The sequence below is a fragment of the Odocoileus virginianus genome, chromosome 15, assembly GCF_023699985.2.
Source record: "Odocoileus virginianus isolate 20LAN1187 ecotype Illinois chromosome 15, Ovbor_1.2, whole genome shotgun sequence".
Taxonomy (NCBI): domain Eukaryota; kingdom Metazoa; phylum Chordata; class Mammalia; order Artiodactyla; family Cervidae; genus Odocoileus; species Odocoileus virginianus.
The window spans coordinates 23,674,365-23,690,299 of NC_069688.1; the positions used below are offsets into that span (position 1 = coordinate 23,674,365).

A 15,935-nucleotide genomic window follows, 5' to 3' on the forward strand; every position below is an offset into this window, starting at 1 on the left:
TAAAGTCATAAGGAGTAATTGTGATTATTTCACATTATTTCTGTTCATCTCTAAAAAGTCTTGAGAATAAAATGTTTCCTCTTTGCCATCTTAGATAAGTTGATCAAAATGCCTGTTCAGAGTTCTCTCACATTTTAAAGATAATCTTAAGCTGGGTATTAATGACATTTATTTAGAATTATCCATCCTACAGTCCATTCATCAGATGTAGGGTAAAACTTAAATCCACATGGTAAAACTTATTTTCGTATCTTCCTAACAGAGGTTCAGTTTAAATAAGATTTTTGTGTGCTTTAAAAAAGGAGATACCGAACACATGTAAATCCATGGCTGATTCATGTCAATGTATGACAGAAACCACTAGAATATTGTAAAGTAATTAGCCTCCAACTAATAAAAATAAATGAAAAAAAAAGGAGATACCATTTGATATACAGTTTTCCTATTCAGAAATCTGAGTCAGTTTTAGGACTCACTCATTTGTTTTTCCTCTCAGTGATTATAGTCCTGTGCTATCTGTCCAGTTTCTGAAACCATTGTTTATTGTATTTTGTCTGGTTTTCTAGTTATTTACAGTAGATGAGTAAATTATTTAAGATGATTTTTTTTTTATAAGCTATTTGCAAATGGTTCATTGTTGATATGTTGGGGTAGGGTCAAGTCCTGGACTCTCCAGGTTGGTCTAAAATCTAGAAGTATCTGCCTTATATACTTATCTTTCCCTGTGGTTCTTCTGGTAACAATTCTAAGTGGAATATAGGTGTTACTTAGAGATATACATCAAGAAAACAGTTTCTCTTTTTTTTATATTTGAAACAACATGTGGGATATCACCTGTACAATTAAAGAATAGAATATAGGTGATATTGTCTATCACTATTTATTATGCCAAAAAATTCTGTGTCTGGTTTTATTTCTAGCTTTCTACTGTTGGCATTTTGGTGGGATAACTTGTTAAATGAATGACCATTTTTATCTTATTTTGTATTGAGATTTGAATTCTTTAAAAATTTTGATTGCAGTAGTCTTGCACAGTTTCTTGGACAATTTCTTTCTCCTGCATTTGTGTGTTAAACAAACAAAGGTATTTTTGCCTGCCTTATCACAATTTAAAAAGAGGCCATCCTTTGTAAATTTATTCAGAAGAAAAGTAAGTGGCTTTCAACAATAAAGACTTTTTTCCCATGGATGGTATGTGATGGGAATTATTATACAGTATTTTTAAATTATAAATGATATCATTGTTTAATATATATCACCTGTTTTATTTTAAAACATGTCTAATATACTACGTAGAGCACCAACATACAGGTATGACCAGGAAACAAACCAACAGTCCTGTCTCAGCAGGCAATGAGTTCAGTCGTGTCTTGAGATCGACTATTATTTTTCACAGTAAGAGAAAAAAAGGATAGGATAGGAAAGATGAAAAGAACATTATTCCCAACTCCATTTGAGGAATCTGAGTGAGAAAGTGGAAGGATGTTTCAGTTTTTAAAGCTCCAAAGCCCCTTCTCTCCAGTCAGTTGGTGTTTCAGTATGGACCCTGGGGTGGTAGACCAGCTGGACTTGAGCAGCACAAGGTCACACTGTTTAACATCCATGTGTTACTGCAAACAGTGGGAGGAATGGACTGTGCTTTCAGACTGATAGTTTACTCATTCCTGTTTTATGAACCCATAAAGTTTAGAGGATATCAGAACTGAACCACCACAATTGTGACATAGCATCTGCTCTGTATAAAAACTTTATTTAGGGGCGGAAATCCAGTTGGCCCTTGGGAAAAAATGTCCTGCATTGGATGGTGCCAATACTTAATACTCAGTTATGAACCCACAAGAATATGTGCTTTATAATGAAGACTAGAAATCAGGTCTCTAAATCCAGCTGCTTTTTTAAAATTAGTATTTTATATGATTATGTTTGCCTCCCACATCTTTCCTCTGAGGCAGAAAGTAAAGGGGTAGAAAACTGGTAGGTTCTATTCTCAGAGACACACACACGGTTTCTTTCTGTTTGGGGACTACTGTGGTTCTCAGTTTCTAGAACAGTTGAGCTTCTGGCAGCTTCCTCAGCATCATGGTCTGAGATCTCCATATTCCTGAACAATGCCAATCTGAAGGTTTTGTGTCATGGGAGAGAGAGGTCACCACTTTAGCTCTGGCTTTCTCTCATCTGAGAGAAGTAAAGAGGGCAGGTAGGAGCAGACCTTTGAGTCATCAAGCCATTACTGGAGAATACAGTAGAGCAAGCCTGTAGCTTGCCTGGTGGCCGTGAAAGGAACAGTCCCTTCTCCAAAGTATAGACTTATTATTTATCAGATAAAATAGATGCCTTTGAAATGATTTATATGAACTAGTGGAAGGTAGTTAGTTGCTCATTACATATTTCGAAGTTTAGATTTTCGACTTGATTACTCACACCAAATCAAGCTTTAAAAATAGACCAAACTAGGCTAGAATGTTACATTTCAACAGATAAGAAAGTGCAAAATGCCTGTGCCATTTACTGACATAGCCCTAGATCCAAAGACTACATTGGTGTAAATAAACGATACCATTTTTAAAGCATTGGGTTTTTTTTCTAAAAGGCATTAGAAGTGATACGCAATTTTAAAATGTAAGTTGTATAACTTTTTAGCCTTAAGGAAAGAAAAGATCAGTGCATTTTAATTTGTTCTGTGCTGTCTGTATCTTGAGTTATGAGCATGGCTAGATTTAATTTTATTTTTTTTCAAGAAAAGCAAGACAGAATAGTACCAAGGGCACAGTTTTTGCTCTTGTCCTGAAATACATTAACTTAGACTCTTAGTTAACCATGTGTCACTGTGAAGGGAATCTAGTGTAATAGGTCACCTGTACAAAATAAGTTTTAAGCAAAAAAGTAAACTTATGAAATTGTGCTGTCTTTATATTTTCTTTCTAATCTTAACACTGTAAGTCCACTGTGTCACTTATTCAGTTCCATCTATGAATAATAGAGGTTGACCTCTTTAAGTTTTCTCTTTTATTTTTGTTTTTGGCCATGCTGTGTGGCTTGAGTGATCCTAGTTCCCCAACCAGGGGTGGAAGTGTATAGTTTCTGTTTGCTGTATGATTACTAATATATTCCATATGATGTTTTTTTAAGACTCTTTCCCCTTTAAATCATAGATGAAATTAAGCAAGGACTGTAAAAAAAAAAAAAAAAGCATTCAGATCAAACAAAATAAGCCATAATCATGAAGTAACAATAATATATCAAGTTACAGTTGCTCCTTTTCAGTAGAAGAAAAAAAATTAAATGTTTAATGTTAAACATTGTGGTTTCAATTAACTTTTACTGACAAAATTATAACTTCTAGGTCAAAGGTTGACAAACTCTATAAAGGACTAGGCAGTGAGCCATATACAGTTTCTGTCACATATTCTTCTCTTTATTGAAAACAACTTTCTAAAATGTAAAAACCGTTGTTTGACTCCTGCGCTGTACAGAGGACAGTAGCCTGCCTAACCATTACTGTATATGATCCACTGGAAATGCCATTTCAACTTTGGTTGCACTAAACAGTATAGAACCTAAATAGTGTTCAAGCAGAAAATGTTATTTCTTCAGAGAAAGGGCTTTTGTATTTTATCAGATATCATCTGTGCTCTCTATTAATTATTATTGAGATTAAAACAAGGAAACAGCGCTATGTATATAAGATTTGCATAAATCAAAGGCTACTTTTTAAAACAGAATAAATGTGTGGTAGCTTCTTACACAACAAAAATTCTTAACTTGAAGGACTATAAAATTGATAGGTTTTTTTAAGAGGATTCTAAATGGCTCCTGAAATTTCATGTAAAATTTTATGTACCTTCACTTGTCTGCAAAGTGGATCCATAGCTTTCATCACATTCTCAAAAGATTTACATGAACCCAGAGATTAATCAGTAAGTACATCCCTCTCCCCTTTAAACTCCTCACTGCACACATGCAGAATTTATATCTCCTTTGGTTTTGTATCAGCTAGTAATGAGGAGGTGGTGAGGCTTTTAGGAGCAGTGACTGGTGAGGGAAGTGGGCTGGCTTGTCAGGACAGAAGGTCATAGGACAGATGTCGGTCTTTGTCTAGAGGGTGAGTAGCCTTACACTTGTAGGCAGCACCATTGCTGATAGGTGACAGCTCAGACAAACTTGCGCAGGAGGTATAGTGGTGCTCACTGCCAGTTTTATGGCATTGAGTCGTACACAAGATAATTTTGATCTCATGTTTGTGTACAAGCACCTTGAGTTTCTTTTCGGTATGTCAGACAGTTAAGCTGGATTCTCTTTTCCCTCTTTTTAATTGCATCTTGTTATTGTTTAGTCATTAAGTCATGTCCAGCTCTTTGTGACCCCATGCACTGCAGCACACCAGTCTTCCTGGCCTTCACTATCTCCCGGAGTTTGCACAAACCATGTCCATTGAGTCAGTGATGCCATTCAGCCATCTCATCCTCTGTCGCCCCCTTCTCCTCTTGCCCTCAATCTTTCCCAGCATCAGGGTCTTTTCCAAATGAGTCAGCTCCTCGAATCAAGTGGCCAAAGTTTTGGAGCTTCAACATCAGTTGAATATTCCAATGAATTTTCAATTGCCATCTTGGCCATGTTAAAGTGTATAGCTCAGTGTCATTAAACACCTCCTGTGCTACTGTTACCACCATTCCTCCACAGAGCTCTTTTTATCTTACGAAACTGAAACTCTGTACCCATTAAACAGTAACGCCTCATTCACCTCGCCCCCACAAGCATCTGGCAACCAACTTTCTACTTTATCTCAATTTGACTATCGTAGGTACTTCATATAAGTGGAAATCTACATATTTTTCTTTTGTACTTGACTCCTTTCACTTAGCATAATGTCCTCATTTACCTTGAGGACAAAATAAAGATCTTTCCCTTGTAGTATGTGTCAGAATCTTCCTTTTTAAGGCTAATGATATTGTGTTTATATACCAAATTTTGCTTATGCAGTTCTCCATCAACGTACACTTGGGTTGCTTCCACTTTTTGTCTATTATGTGTAATACTACTGTCAATAGGGGTGTGCAAATTTCAAGTCTCTGCACTCAGTTCTTTTGGCTATATACAAAAGAATATAGAATTCTCCCCACAGGTAAAATTGTTGGGTCACATGATGCTTTTAATTTTTAAGGAACCACCACACTGTTTTCCCTAGCAGTCACAAAAGTTTTCGTTCCCACCAATGGCACGTAAGAGTTTCAGTTTCTCCACATCCTCACCAGCACATGTTATTTTCTGTGTTTGGTTGGTTGATTGATGGTGTACCTCCTAATGGGTTTGAGGCAATATCTGCTAGGGTTTTGGATTTGCTTTTCCGTAATGATTAAGTGACACTGAGCATGTTTTCAAGTGCTTATTGACCATTTATATATCTTTTTTGGAGAATTGTCTACTCAAGACCTTTATTCATTTTAAAAATGTATTTGTAGTAAAACATAGCATGAAATTTGTCACCTTAATTGTTTTTTAAGTGTATGATTGATTCACTGGCATTAAATGCATTCACATTGTTGTGCAGCAGCCTCCAGAGCTTTTTCATCTAGCGAAACTGAAACACTATGCTCATTAGACAGCCCCCCATTTCCCCTCCTCCTGTTCCCGTCAACCATCATTCTGCTCTCTGTTTCTGGGAATCTGACTACTGTAGATATCTCACGTAAGTGAAATCATACAATATTTGCCTATTCATGACTGATGATGGATGAATTTTTAAACCAAATGTGAGTCAGCTGGGGAAATCATTCATAGTTCAGAAACAGTAAATAATCATTCAGATGACCCTACGGATTGTTCCTCAGCATGTCAGTAGAAGGAATAGTTAGTTGGTCACCTCTAGCAAATGCCAGTGATCTTTTTCTGTGTGTAATACTGAATTTGATTTTTAAAATTTTTCAGTCATTTTCTCCAAAAACAAAATAATGTATCTTTAATTAGTTTGTGTTAGTTGTGTTCTCAGAAATCTGTTGAAGGAAGTGAGAAGGTTTGAGTTTTGAGTGTGTGTGTACTTTGCCCAACATAGAACAGGGTTTTCACTGAGTTCATTAGGGAAGAATTAAATATTCATGAGTTCTATTTGGTATTACATGAATCCTGCACATCTCTAAGGCTTCCCAGGTGGGCACTAGTGGTAAAGAACCTGCCTGCCAGTGCTGGAGACACAGGAGACTCTGGTTCAATCCCTGGGTCGGAAAGATCCCCTGGAGGAAGAAAGAGCTATGACTCCAGTATTCTTTTTTATTATTATTTATTTACATTAGTTGGAGGCTAATTACTTTACAATATTGTAGTGGTTTTTGCCATACATTGATATGAATCAATGTATTGATATTGATACAATACATATTGTATTGTTTAAATGTATTTTTAAATTCAATATCAGTTCTAATGAGATGGATGAAACTGCAGCCCATTATACAGAGTGAAGTAAGCCAGAAAGATAAAGACCAATACAGTATACTAACGCATATATATGGAATTTAAAAAGATGGTAACGATAGCCCTATATGCAAAACAGACAAAGAGACACAGATGTACAGAACAGACTTTTAGATTCTGTGGGAGAAGGCGAGGGTGGGATGTTCTGAGAGAACAGCACTGAAACAAGTATACTATCAAGGGTGAAACAGATCACCAGCCCAGGTTGGATGCATGAGACAAGTGCTCAGGGCTGGTGCACTGGGAAGACCCAGAGGGATGGGATGGGGAGGGAGGCGGGAGGGGGGATCAGGATGGGGAACACATGTAAATCCATGGCTGATTCATGTCAATGTATGGCAAAAACCACTAGAATATTGTAAAGTAATTAGCCTCCAACTAATAAAAATAAATGGAAAAAAATAAAAGAATTGTTTCTGTGAATAACTGTTCTACTTTTTATCCACTTTTGACAGATGTTAACTAGACTTATTGTGATGATCATTTCACAATATATATGAATACTGGATCATTATGTTGTACACCTGAAACTAATGCTATTTGTCAAGAACTGTTCTGTGATTAACTATCCTACTTTTCATCAAAAGGCATGGCTTTGGGAAGAGGACAAGAATCTGAGATCTGGCGTGAGGAAATACGGAGAGGGAAATTGGTCTAAAATACTATCACATTATGAATTCAACAACCGAACAAGCGTCATGTTGAAAGACAGATGGAGGACTATGAAGAAGCTAAAACTGATCTGTTCGGACAGTGAAGACTGAGAGTGTTTGCAGAGCTTGATGAGACGACAGTTTAACACTCTGGTCACTGCATGTTGTTTGAAAGTTGGTCATTAATGTAGTTTAAAATTCTTTTTAAAGCATTACAGTATTTTTTCTGTGGCACAGTCATTCAGTATGAGTATTTGTGCTGTTAGAAGCAGTACCATCATTGTATTCTTTAAGAATCTTTTTCCTTTGATAAAACAAATTTTTTTGAATCCTAGTGCTTTCAATCCTCCTACCTCCAAACCCTATTCCAATAAAAAAGTGAAAGCCTGATTAGAGGGAAATATATTGCTGTGAACCTGCTATCTATGTGTGGGCTGACTTCAACTCCGTGACCCACATAAAAGTGAAGTTTCTAAATCAGTGAGTAAGAGGCCTTTGACATAAGGAGTAATGATTTATGACCTTAATATGTTAATTACTAACACATTTGCTTATAGAATGATAAATGTACAGAGTAATCTATGAGATTATACTTAAATTTTCCTTTTAAGTAGTTTCATTTTAAAGGAAATAACTTGAAAATGTAATACCCATAGGACAAAGTTTGTATTACTACCAAGAATAGCTTATGTTTCATTTACGTACATTTGACTTTGGTTCTGGTGTTAAAACTTTGACAGATAGTTTAAATAAAGCTTCCTTGTAACCTGGTGCCATAAATAGAAATTTCTCCAATATTTTCATTTAATTAAATATCAGGCCTAAATGGCATTCTGTAAATGTTTGAATTGGCTTCAAACATAATCATTTTAATGTCTGTGATAAATAGTAAATAAACAGGATCCTGCACACCTTATTAGACAACTTTTGAGTTTTTACCAACATGTTCTTTAGAGAATTTTGTCAAAAACTAGAATTATTTAGCATTTTGAGTTATGTATGTTTTATTAACAGGTATGTGAAAATGCTTAAGTATTTGCACAAAAAATTAAATGATTATTTTGTCATTTGTTTTTCTTATTAAAGTTTTATACATTACTTTCTCATTGTTCCTGAGTTTGTTGTCTTATATGTATAATAAATTAAAATGTGGATAATCTTTCCTGATTCTATCTATCCTGCTACAGTACTAGTTACCATCACTGTGTTTACTGCAGACATTTTGATGATCAGTGCCAAAGCTGATGGTTTTATTTATGAGTCAAAATAGACCAGTTTGTCAACCTCTTTCCAAACACCCTAAATCATCAGATCTAAACGGATAGGAACTGTAAGATGCTCAGTTATTTCATGTGCCACTAAAAAAGATCACTATGAATTATGCTATAATGTGGTGCTTTCTTATTTAGAATTTTATTTTTAATAAACTTATAGATTTATTTATAGGTTTTTATTATATAACTTGTGGGCACATAAAAAGGAAAAAAAATAAATTGGGTTATTGTATTCCTAAATGCTTCCTCATTTTTATCTGAATACTTTGTATTTTTAAACTGAAATTTGTTCAGACATCTAGACTCACATACAGTTGTTAAGAAATAATAGGTCCTTGTACACCTGCTCCAGCTTACCCTAGTGTTAGTTAAACCACAATAAGTCACCATCAGATTATTGATATAAATCATCAGTTTTATCCGGATTTTCCCAGTCTTGTACCGTGTTTGTACGGTGTATGTAATTCCAAACAACTTATCATTTGTGTAGGTGCATGTATCTACCACAGGCAGATATTTCAACACCGTGAGGATCGCTTCTGTTGCCACTCATCTGTCTCTCCTACATCATTCCTCCAATCCTTGGCAACCACTAATCTGCCCTTCACTTCTAAAACAGTCATTAAAAAGGTTACATAGAGAGTGACAAAGTGGGGAGTTCCAGAGAGACTTCCTTTTTCTTAAGCTAGTAAGAAAAAAAAACTATTAGAATCAACTTTTTGAAGCAAATCTAATAACTTAAATGGGGAGTGCTCAGTGAAAAAAAGAGGCTGCTAAATTGTAGAGCATTCTGGTGGTTTTCCTTGCCCTGCTTGAGGGGACCAGTGATCTGTGTTGTCGGGGTGCAGTTTGACGATGTGGGAAAGGCCAACACAGACCTTGTGCTCAGGATTGTGGTGGGGTGTTTCCATGTCTGGCAGCTCCCTGAGGGTTCAGAGATTTGCCTTTGTTTTGCCCCCTCTGAACTCATGGGCTTTAAAAGTTGTGCCTACATCTGCCTGGGGTCAGGGACAGCAGACAGATTGAAGAGCCTGGAGAAGAAAATCAGTTCAGTTGCTCAGTAGTGTCCAACTGCAACCCCATGGACTGCAGCATGTCAGGCTTCCCTGTCTATCACCAACTCCCGGAGCCTGCTCAAACTCAAGTCCATCGAGTCTGTGATGCCATCCAAACCGTCTCATCCTCTGTCATACCCTTCTGCCCTCAATCTTTCCCAGCATCAGGGTCTTTTCCTGATGAATCAGCTCTTCCCATCAGGTGACCAAGTACTGGAGCTTCAACTTCAGCATCAGTCCTCCCAATGAATATTCAGGACTGATTTCCTTTAGGATGGACTGGTTGGATCTCCTTGCAGTTCAAGGGACTCTCAAGAGTCTCTCCAACCCCACAATTCAAAAGCATCAATTCTTCGGCGCTCAGCTTTCTCTATAGAGTCCAACTCACATCCATACATGACTACTAGAAAAACCATAGCTTTGACTAGACGAACCTTTGTTGGCAAAGTAATGTCTCTGCTTTTTAATATACTGTCTAGGTTGGTCATGCCTTTTCTTCCAAGGAACAAGCATCTTTTAATTTCATGGCTGCATGAAATGTTTGGTAGGTAAAGGCTTTGAAAGTCTTGAGTAAACCAGGGAATCCAGAAGACCAGGCACCTGTGCCCAGGACTGGATGCAGTCTCAGGAAAGACCTGGGAGCACCCTAGGCCTCTATGCTGTGTGATCTTTAGGCTTCATAAGGGCCGGAGATGGAGGCTAAGGCAGAGTTAGTTGTAGGTGGCCTGGTTCAGCGTTGAATGAGTTACCCAACTCAGAGCCAAACTGCAAAGGCTGGGAGAGTGTCTGGTTTTTTTTCCCTTAATTGATTAATTAATTATTTTTTATTTCTCTGGGCCTTCCCTGCTGCATGGGGGCTTTCTCTAGTTGCTGTAAGTGTGAGCAGGGGCTACCCTCTAGTTGCAGAGCACAAGCTTCTCATTGTAGTGGCTTCTCTTGTGGAGCATGGGCTTAGGCACGTGGGTTTATACATGGGCTTAGTTCCCCCATGCATGTGGGATCTTCCCAGACCAGGGATTGACCCCATGTCCCCTGCATAGCTAGGTGGATTCTTAACTGCTGGATCACTAGGGAAGTCCTTTTTCTTTTTGATTTAAGGAAATGAACTACTCTGTATTCTTTGTCTTCCCACCCCCTCCCCACCCCCGGCACTCAACAAATTCATGTATATAGCCATACTTGTTCATTTCCATTTCTACAAAGTAAGGTTATATAACTCAGTTTAGTCGCTCAGTCATGTCCGACTCTGCGATCCCATGAACCGCAGCATACCAGACCTCCCTGTCCATCACCAACTCCTGGAGTCCACCCAAACCCATGTCCATTGAGTCAGTGATGCCATCCAACCATCTCATCCTCTGTCATCCCCTTCTCCTCCTGCCCTCAATCTTTCCCAGCATGAGGGTCTTTTCAAATGAGCCAGCTCTTCATATCAGGTGGCCTAAGTACTGGAGTTTCAGCTTCAACATCAGTCCTACTAATGAACACCCAGGACTGATCTCCTTTAGGATGGACTGGTTGGATCTCCTTGCAGTCCAAGGGACTCTCAAGAGTCTTCTCCAACACTGCAGTTCAAAAGCATCAGTTCTTCTGCGCTCAGCTTTCTTTATAGTCCAACTCTCACATCCATACATGACCACTGGAAAAACTATAGCCTTGACTAGATGGACCTTTGTTGACAAAGTAATATCTCTGCTTTTTAATACGCTCTCTAGGTTGGTCATAACCTTCCTTCCAAGGAGTAAGCGTCTTTTAATTTCATGGCTGCAATCACCATCTGCAGTGATTTTGGAGCCCAGAAAAATAAAGTCTGCCACTGTTTCTACTGTTTCCCCGTCTCTTTGCCATGACGTGATGGACTGGATGCCATGATCTTAGTTTTCTGAATGTTGAGTTTTAAGCCCACTTTTTCACTCTCCTCTTTCACTTTCATCAAGAGGTTCTTTAGTTCTTCACTTTCTGCCACAAGGGTGGTGTCATCTGCATATCTGAGGTTATTGATATTTCTCCAGGCAATCTTGATTCCAGCTTGTGCTTCCTCCTTATATCACAACTATTTGAGTTGTGGAAATAAATGAAGCCACTCAAAAATGAAAACAAATAGGCTGTTTATTCAGAGCTTGATATAGCAAGGAAGCCAGCCAGTGTCACTTGTGTTTGGCAGAGATGCAGGCAGATGTTTATAGTGGGAAAGCTTTGTAGTCAAAAATTAAGGCTTCAGGCGTGCTCTGATTGGAGGTTGTTGGCATGAGGAAGCTGGAGGTCGGCCAGCTAGCAGCAGGCATCTTATGTAACTGTTTTGGGGAACATACTTGGCTTTCTCTGCTCTTAAGTTGAAAGTAGGGACAAAAAAATTGTGATGTTGGTAATCATCAACTGAGTCCTGTCCATTCTGGGTAGATAGCTTTGGGAATTCAGTTCCTCATTCAAACTGTTTGCCACAGAGGTTATGGCTCAGCATTGTCTTGTAAGCTCTGCCCATTGTCAATTTTTAAATTCATTCTCTGAGTTTCCAGTTTATGCCTGCAAGGCTTTTCCAATTTACATGAAGTGTAATATTAAGAATATTAGGGACTTCCTGGTTGTGCAGTGGCTAAGACTGACCTTCCAATGCAGATGGCCCAGGTTTAATCCCTTGTCAGGGAACTAGTTCCCAAATGCTACAGCTAAGAGTTCACATGCCACAACTAAGACCCAATGCAGCTGAATAAATGTTTGAAGAGGAATAATATTAACTGTTACATTTATTATAAAATATTAGGTATGATATTGTAACCCCTAGAGCAACCACTTAAAAATACACATATATAACTAATATATAAATTGAAATAGTAAAAATTATTTAAATAATCCCTAAGAAAGCAAAAGCAGGGAGAAGGGGAAACAGGAAGCAAAAACCAACAAAACCACAAGGACTAACAAAAAAACAAATGGTGCTCCTGAATGCAACCACATGAATAATTACATTAAATGTCAATGATTTAAGCCAGGGTAAGCAAGCTTTCTGTAAAGGGCCAGATGAAATATTTTAGGCCTTGTGGGCCACTGGGTTTCTGTCAACTCTACTTGAAATGGTCCATAGACATAAACATGCAAATGAATGGGCGTGACTGTGTTCCAAGGAAATTATATTTACAGAAACTACAGGCAAGATTTAGCCTGCAGGTTGTAGTTTGCTGACCCATGACTTTGAGTTCTAGATTTTGTTTTCTTCCTCTGAATTATGTTGGACTTCATTCTGATAGGCAGTTAATTCCAAATCTGGGTCTTAATTCTCTCTCTTTTTTTTTTTTTAAGTCGGTTAGAACCACTTTGAAACTGAATTAGCAGTTTGAGATTTCTAAAGCCCAGCCTGGTGATGAGAATTTGGGCTGCAGATTCACAGGACGGCTGACTGGTGACAACCTCTTTGACCCAAAGCAGTGTTCCCACAATTCCTTGGGGAGAAGGGTAGAGTTTGGGATTTGTTTCCAGTTCAGTCTTCCTCTAAGAAGACAGTCTTTCAGCATCCCTGTTTAATTATACTCCATCTCAGTCTGGGCGTGGGCTGTGCATTTGGGCAGCCCTCCTTGCTGAAGAAGAAGAGAGGGTGGCAAGGGAAATGGCACTGTAAAATGGGTCCCCCGGGACTTCCCTGGTGGTCTAGTGGCTAAGACTACATTCCTGGGATGCTGGAGAGGCCCTTGCTTACTGAAATTCCCTCTTCTAGGCATCAGACTCTCCTTCCTTCTGCTTCACTGGTCCTGAAATTTTACAGCCACCTCTTTTCAGGTTCTTCCCTCTCAATCTCCTTATCAGTATACTCTTTGTCTTTTTTAAAAAAATCCTGTAACTGTAGTTTTATTGGGAATCTGGAGGTAAAGGAGGTAAATATATTTTTCGACCTGCCATGTTTAATTGAGAAAAGTATCCTAGTGTTTGGGATGGACATGTACACACTGCTATTTTTAAAATGGATAACTAACAAGGACCTGCTGTAGCACACAGGGATGTCTGCTTAATGTCATGTGGTGGCCTGAACTCGAGGGGAGTTTGGGGGAGAATGGAGTCCCTTCACTCTTCACCTGAAACTATTACAACATTGCTTGCTAATCAGCTATACTCCAATACAAAATAAAAAGCTAGAAAGAAAAAAATACCCTGTTGAGGACCGTTTCACAAGGCTTCTGAATCTCTACACCTCTGAAAGGCTGAATCTTTGCTTTCACGCTTTAATTAGTGCCTTGACTGATACGGAAATGCTAGTTTCAAAATTATTGTCCTTCAGAACTTGGCGGCTTTATTCTATTAGACTTCAAGTATCCACCGATGCTGATAAGAAGACTGCTGTTTCTCATGAGAATTCTTGTTCCTTTGTAGGTAATCTGCTTTTCTTTCTTTGAAAGATTTTATAGTCATTTTTTTTCCAGATTTTAAAAAATTATTTATTTTACTTTGCAATATTGTATTGGTTTTGCCATACGTTGACTTGAAGCCTCCATGGGTGTACATGTGTTCCCCATCCTGAACCCCCCTCCGTCTTCCCTCTCCATCCCATCCCTCTGGGTCATCCCAGTGCCCCAGCCCTGAGCACCCTGTATCATGGCATCAAACCTGGACTGGCGATTCATTTCACATATGATAATTTAAGTGTTTCAATGCCATTCTCCCATATCGTCCTGCCCTCGCCCTCTCCCACAGAGTCCAAAAGGCTGTTCAATACATCTGTGTCTCTTTTGCTGTCTCGCATACAGGATTATCGTTACCATCTTTCTAAATTCCATATATATGTGTTAGTATACTGTATTGGTGTTTTTCTTTCTGGCTTACTTCACTCTGTATAATAGGCTCCAGTTTCATCCACCTCATTAGAACTGATTCAAATGTATTCTTTTTAATGGCTGAGTAATATTCCATATGTATATAAAAAGATTGGAAATAGAACTGCCATATGACCCAGCAATCCCACTACTGGGCATACACATTGAGGAAACCAGAATTGAAAGAGATACGTGTACCCCAATGTTCATCGCAGCACTGTTTATAATAGCCAGGACATGGAAGCAACCTAGATGTCCATCAGCAGATGAATGGATAAGAAAGCTGTGGTACATATACACAATGAATATAGTCTTTTCTTTATCCTTGATTTTAAATTTCACAAGTTTGTCTCTAGGGGTGGGGAGTTTTAAAATCCATTTTGTTTGTGCTCGGTGGGACTGCCACACCCCAAGAAGAATGGCTCTGCTTCCATCTTATTTTCTACATGTTTGAAAGGGTATGGTCCCCCTATTCTGGTTTATCCATCCATAAAATCCTATGTGCTTTCAATCTTCAAAAAGTTTCTTCAAAATCTATGAGCTGATTCCATCCCTGCCTTCTCATCTGTGTTACAGACTCTTCCATGACTCCTATAATCTCAATGGGAGTTGAGGAAGAAGATAAACATGTTTATCCATCTGTCACCTTGACCTAGAAGTTTCACTTCTCTTTCAATATATTCATCAGAACATTCAGCTTTTCTAAACCATCTTACACTTATTTGTATAAACCTTCACCAAAATAGTCTTAGAGGGAAGAACTATTTTACATCATTTTGGTGCATTCCTAAAAGAAATGGTAATTACAATTTTTATGCCAGAGTAGAACTAAACAATGTAAGTTACTGCTATTGCTATTTATGCATAATTTCAACATTCTCGGATAAAAGCATCCCAAGAAAGGGAACTCCCTGGTGGTCCAGTGAACTAAGATCCCACATGCTGCAAGGCAACTAAGTCCATGCTCCACAACTACTGAGTCCGCACACAACTACTGCTGAAGCCCGCACACTCTAGAGCCTGTGCTCCACAACAAGAGAAGCCACTGCAATTAGAAACCTGCACATTGCAAGGAGAGAAAGCTGGCACAGAACCAAAAACCCAGCACAGACAAAAATAAATAATTTTTTTTAATTCCAAGAAAGACCCTAAAAAGATTATAGTTTACCTTGATCCTTTTTCTACTGTTTTCTTTTCTCATTTCCCCTCACTCAGCTTTTCTCTACTAAATGATCACCATCTTTAATTCCTTTCCCCTTCTTTCCTAAGTGGGTATATTTACTTTTGTTCAAATTACTTTTCTCATGCACTTCTGAAAAGCAGCCTATTAAGTAGTGCTAGAGCCTGTAAACCATTGTAGGGTGTCATTGGAAGGGACCCCAACTCTAACATACTCATTAAAAAGGAATACCAAAGAAGTCTTAAATCCTTGATCTTTATCTCTGAAAATAGAAAATTTGGGGTTCTTCATTCATCATTTAGACCACATGTTTCAGTTTGTTTCAATTTTGTACTGTTTCCTTGGGCTTCACTAGAAGTAATAACAAGCCTTTCAAGATCATTATTTAGTAGTTATGTCTTCCAGCCCTTGAAATTCTTCATAAGAATAGAAATAACAAAAATATGCTTCAATATGAAAGTAATTAATGGTCCTGTAGTGAAAGCTAAATATGTAATTTGAAAAATTGA

At 38.1% G+C, this 15,935-nt stretch overlaps 1 protein-coding gene across 2 annotated transcripts in view; it reads left to right on the top strand.

Moving 5' to 3' along the window:
* The window catches only part of TERF1 (telomeric repeat binding factor 1), a 38,985-nt gene extending 30,769 nt beyond the window's left edge, over window positions 1–8,216 (top strand). For both annotated transcript variants that reach the window (XM_020901861.2, XM_020901862.2), the window contains one exon: window positions 7,053–8,216. In XM_020901861.2, coding sequence (XP_020757520.2) covers window positions 7,053–7,229 — 177 coding nt within the window. In that variant the 3' untranslated portion in view covers window positions 7,230–8,216. The remainder of the gene's footprint in view (window positions 1–7,052) is intronic.
* The last annotated feature ends 7,719 nt before the right edge of the window (window positions 8,217–15,935 follow it).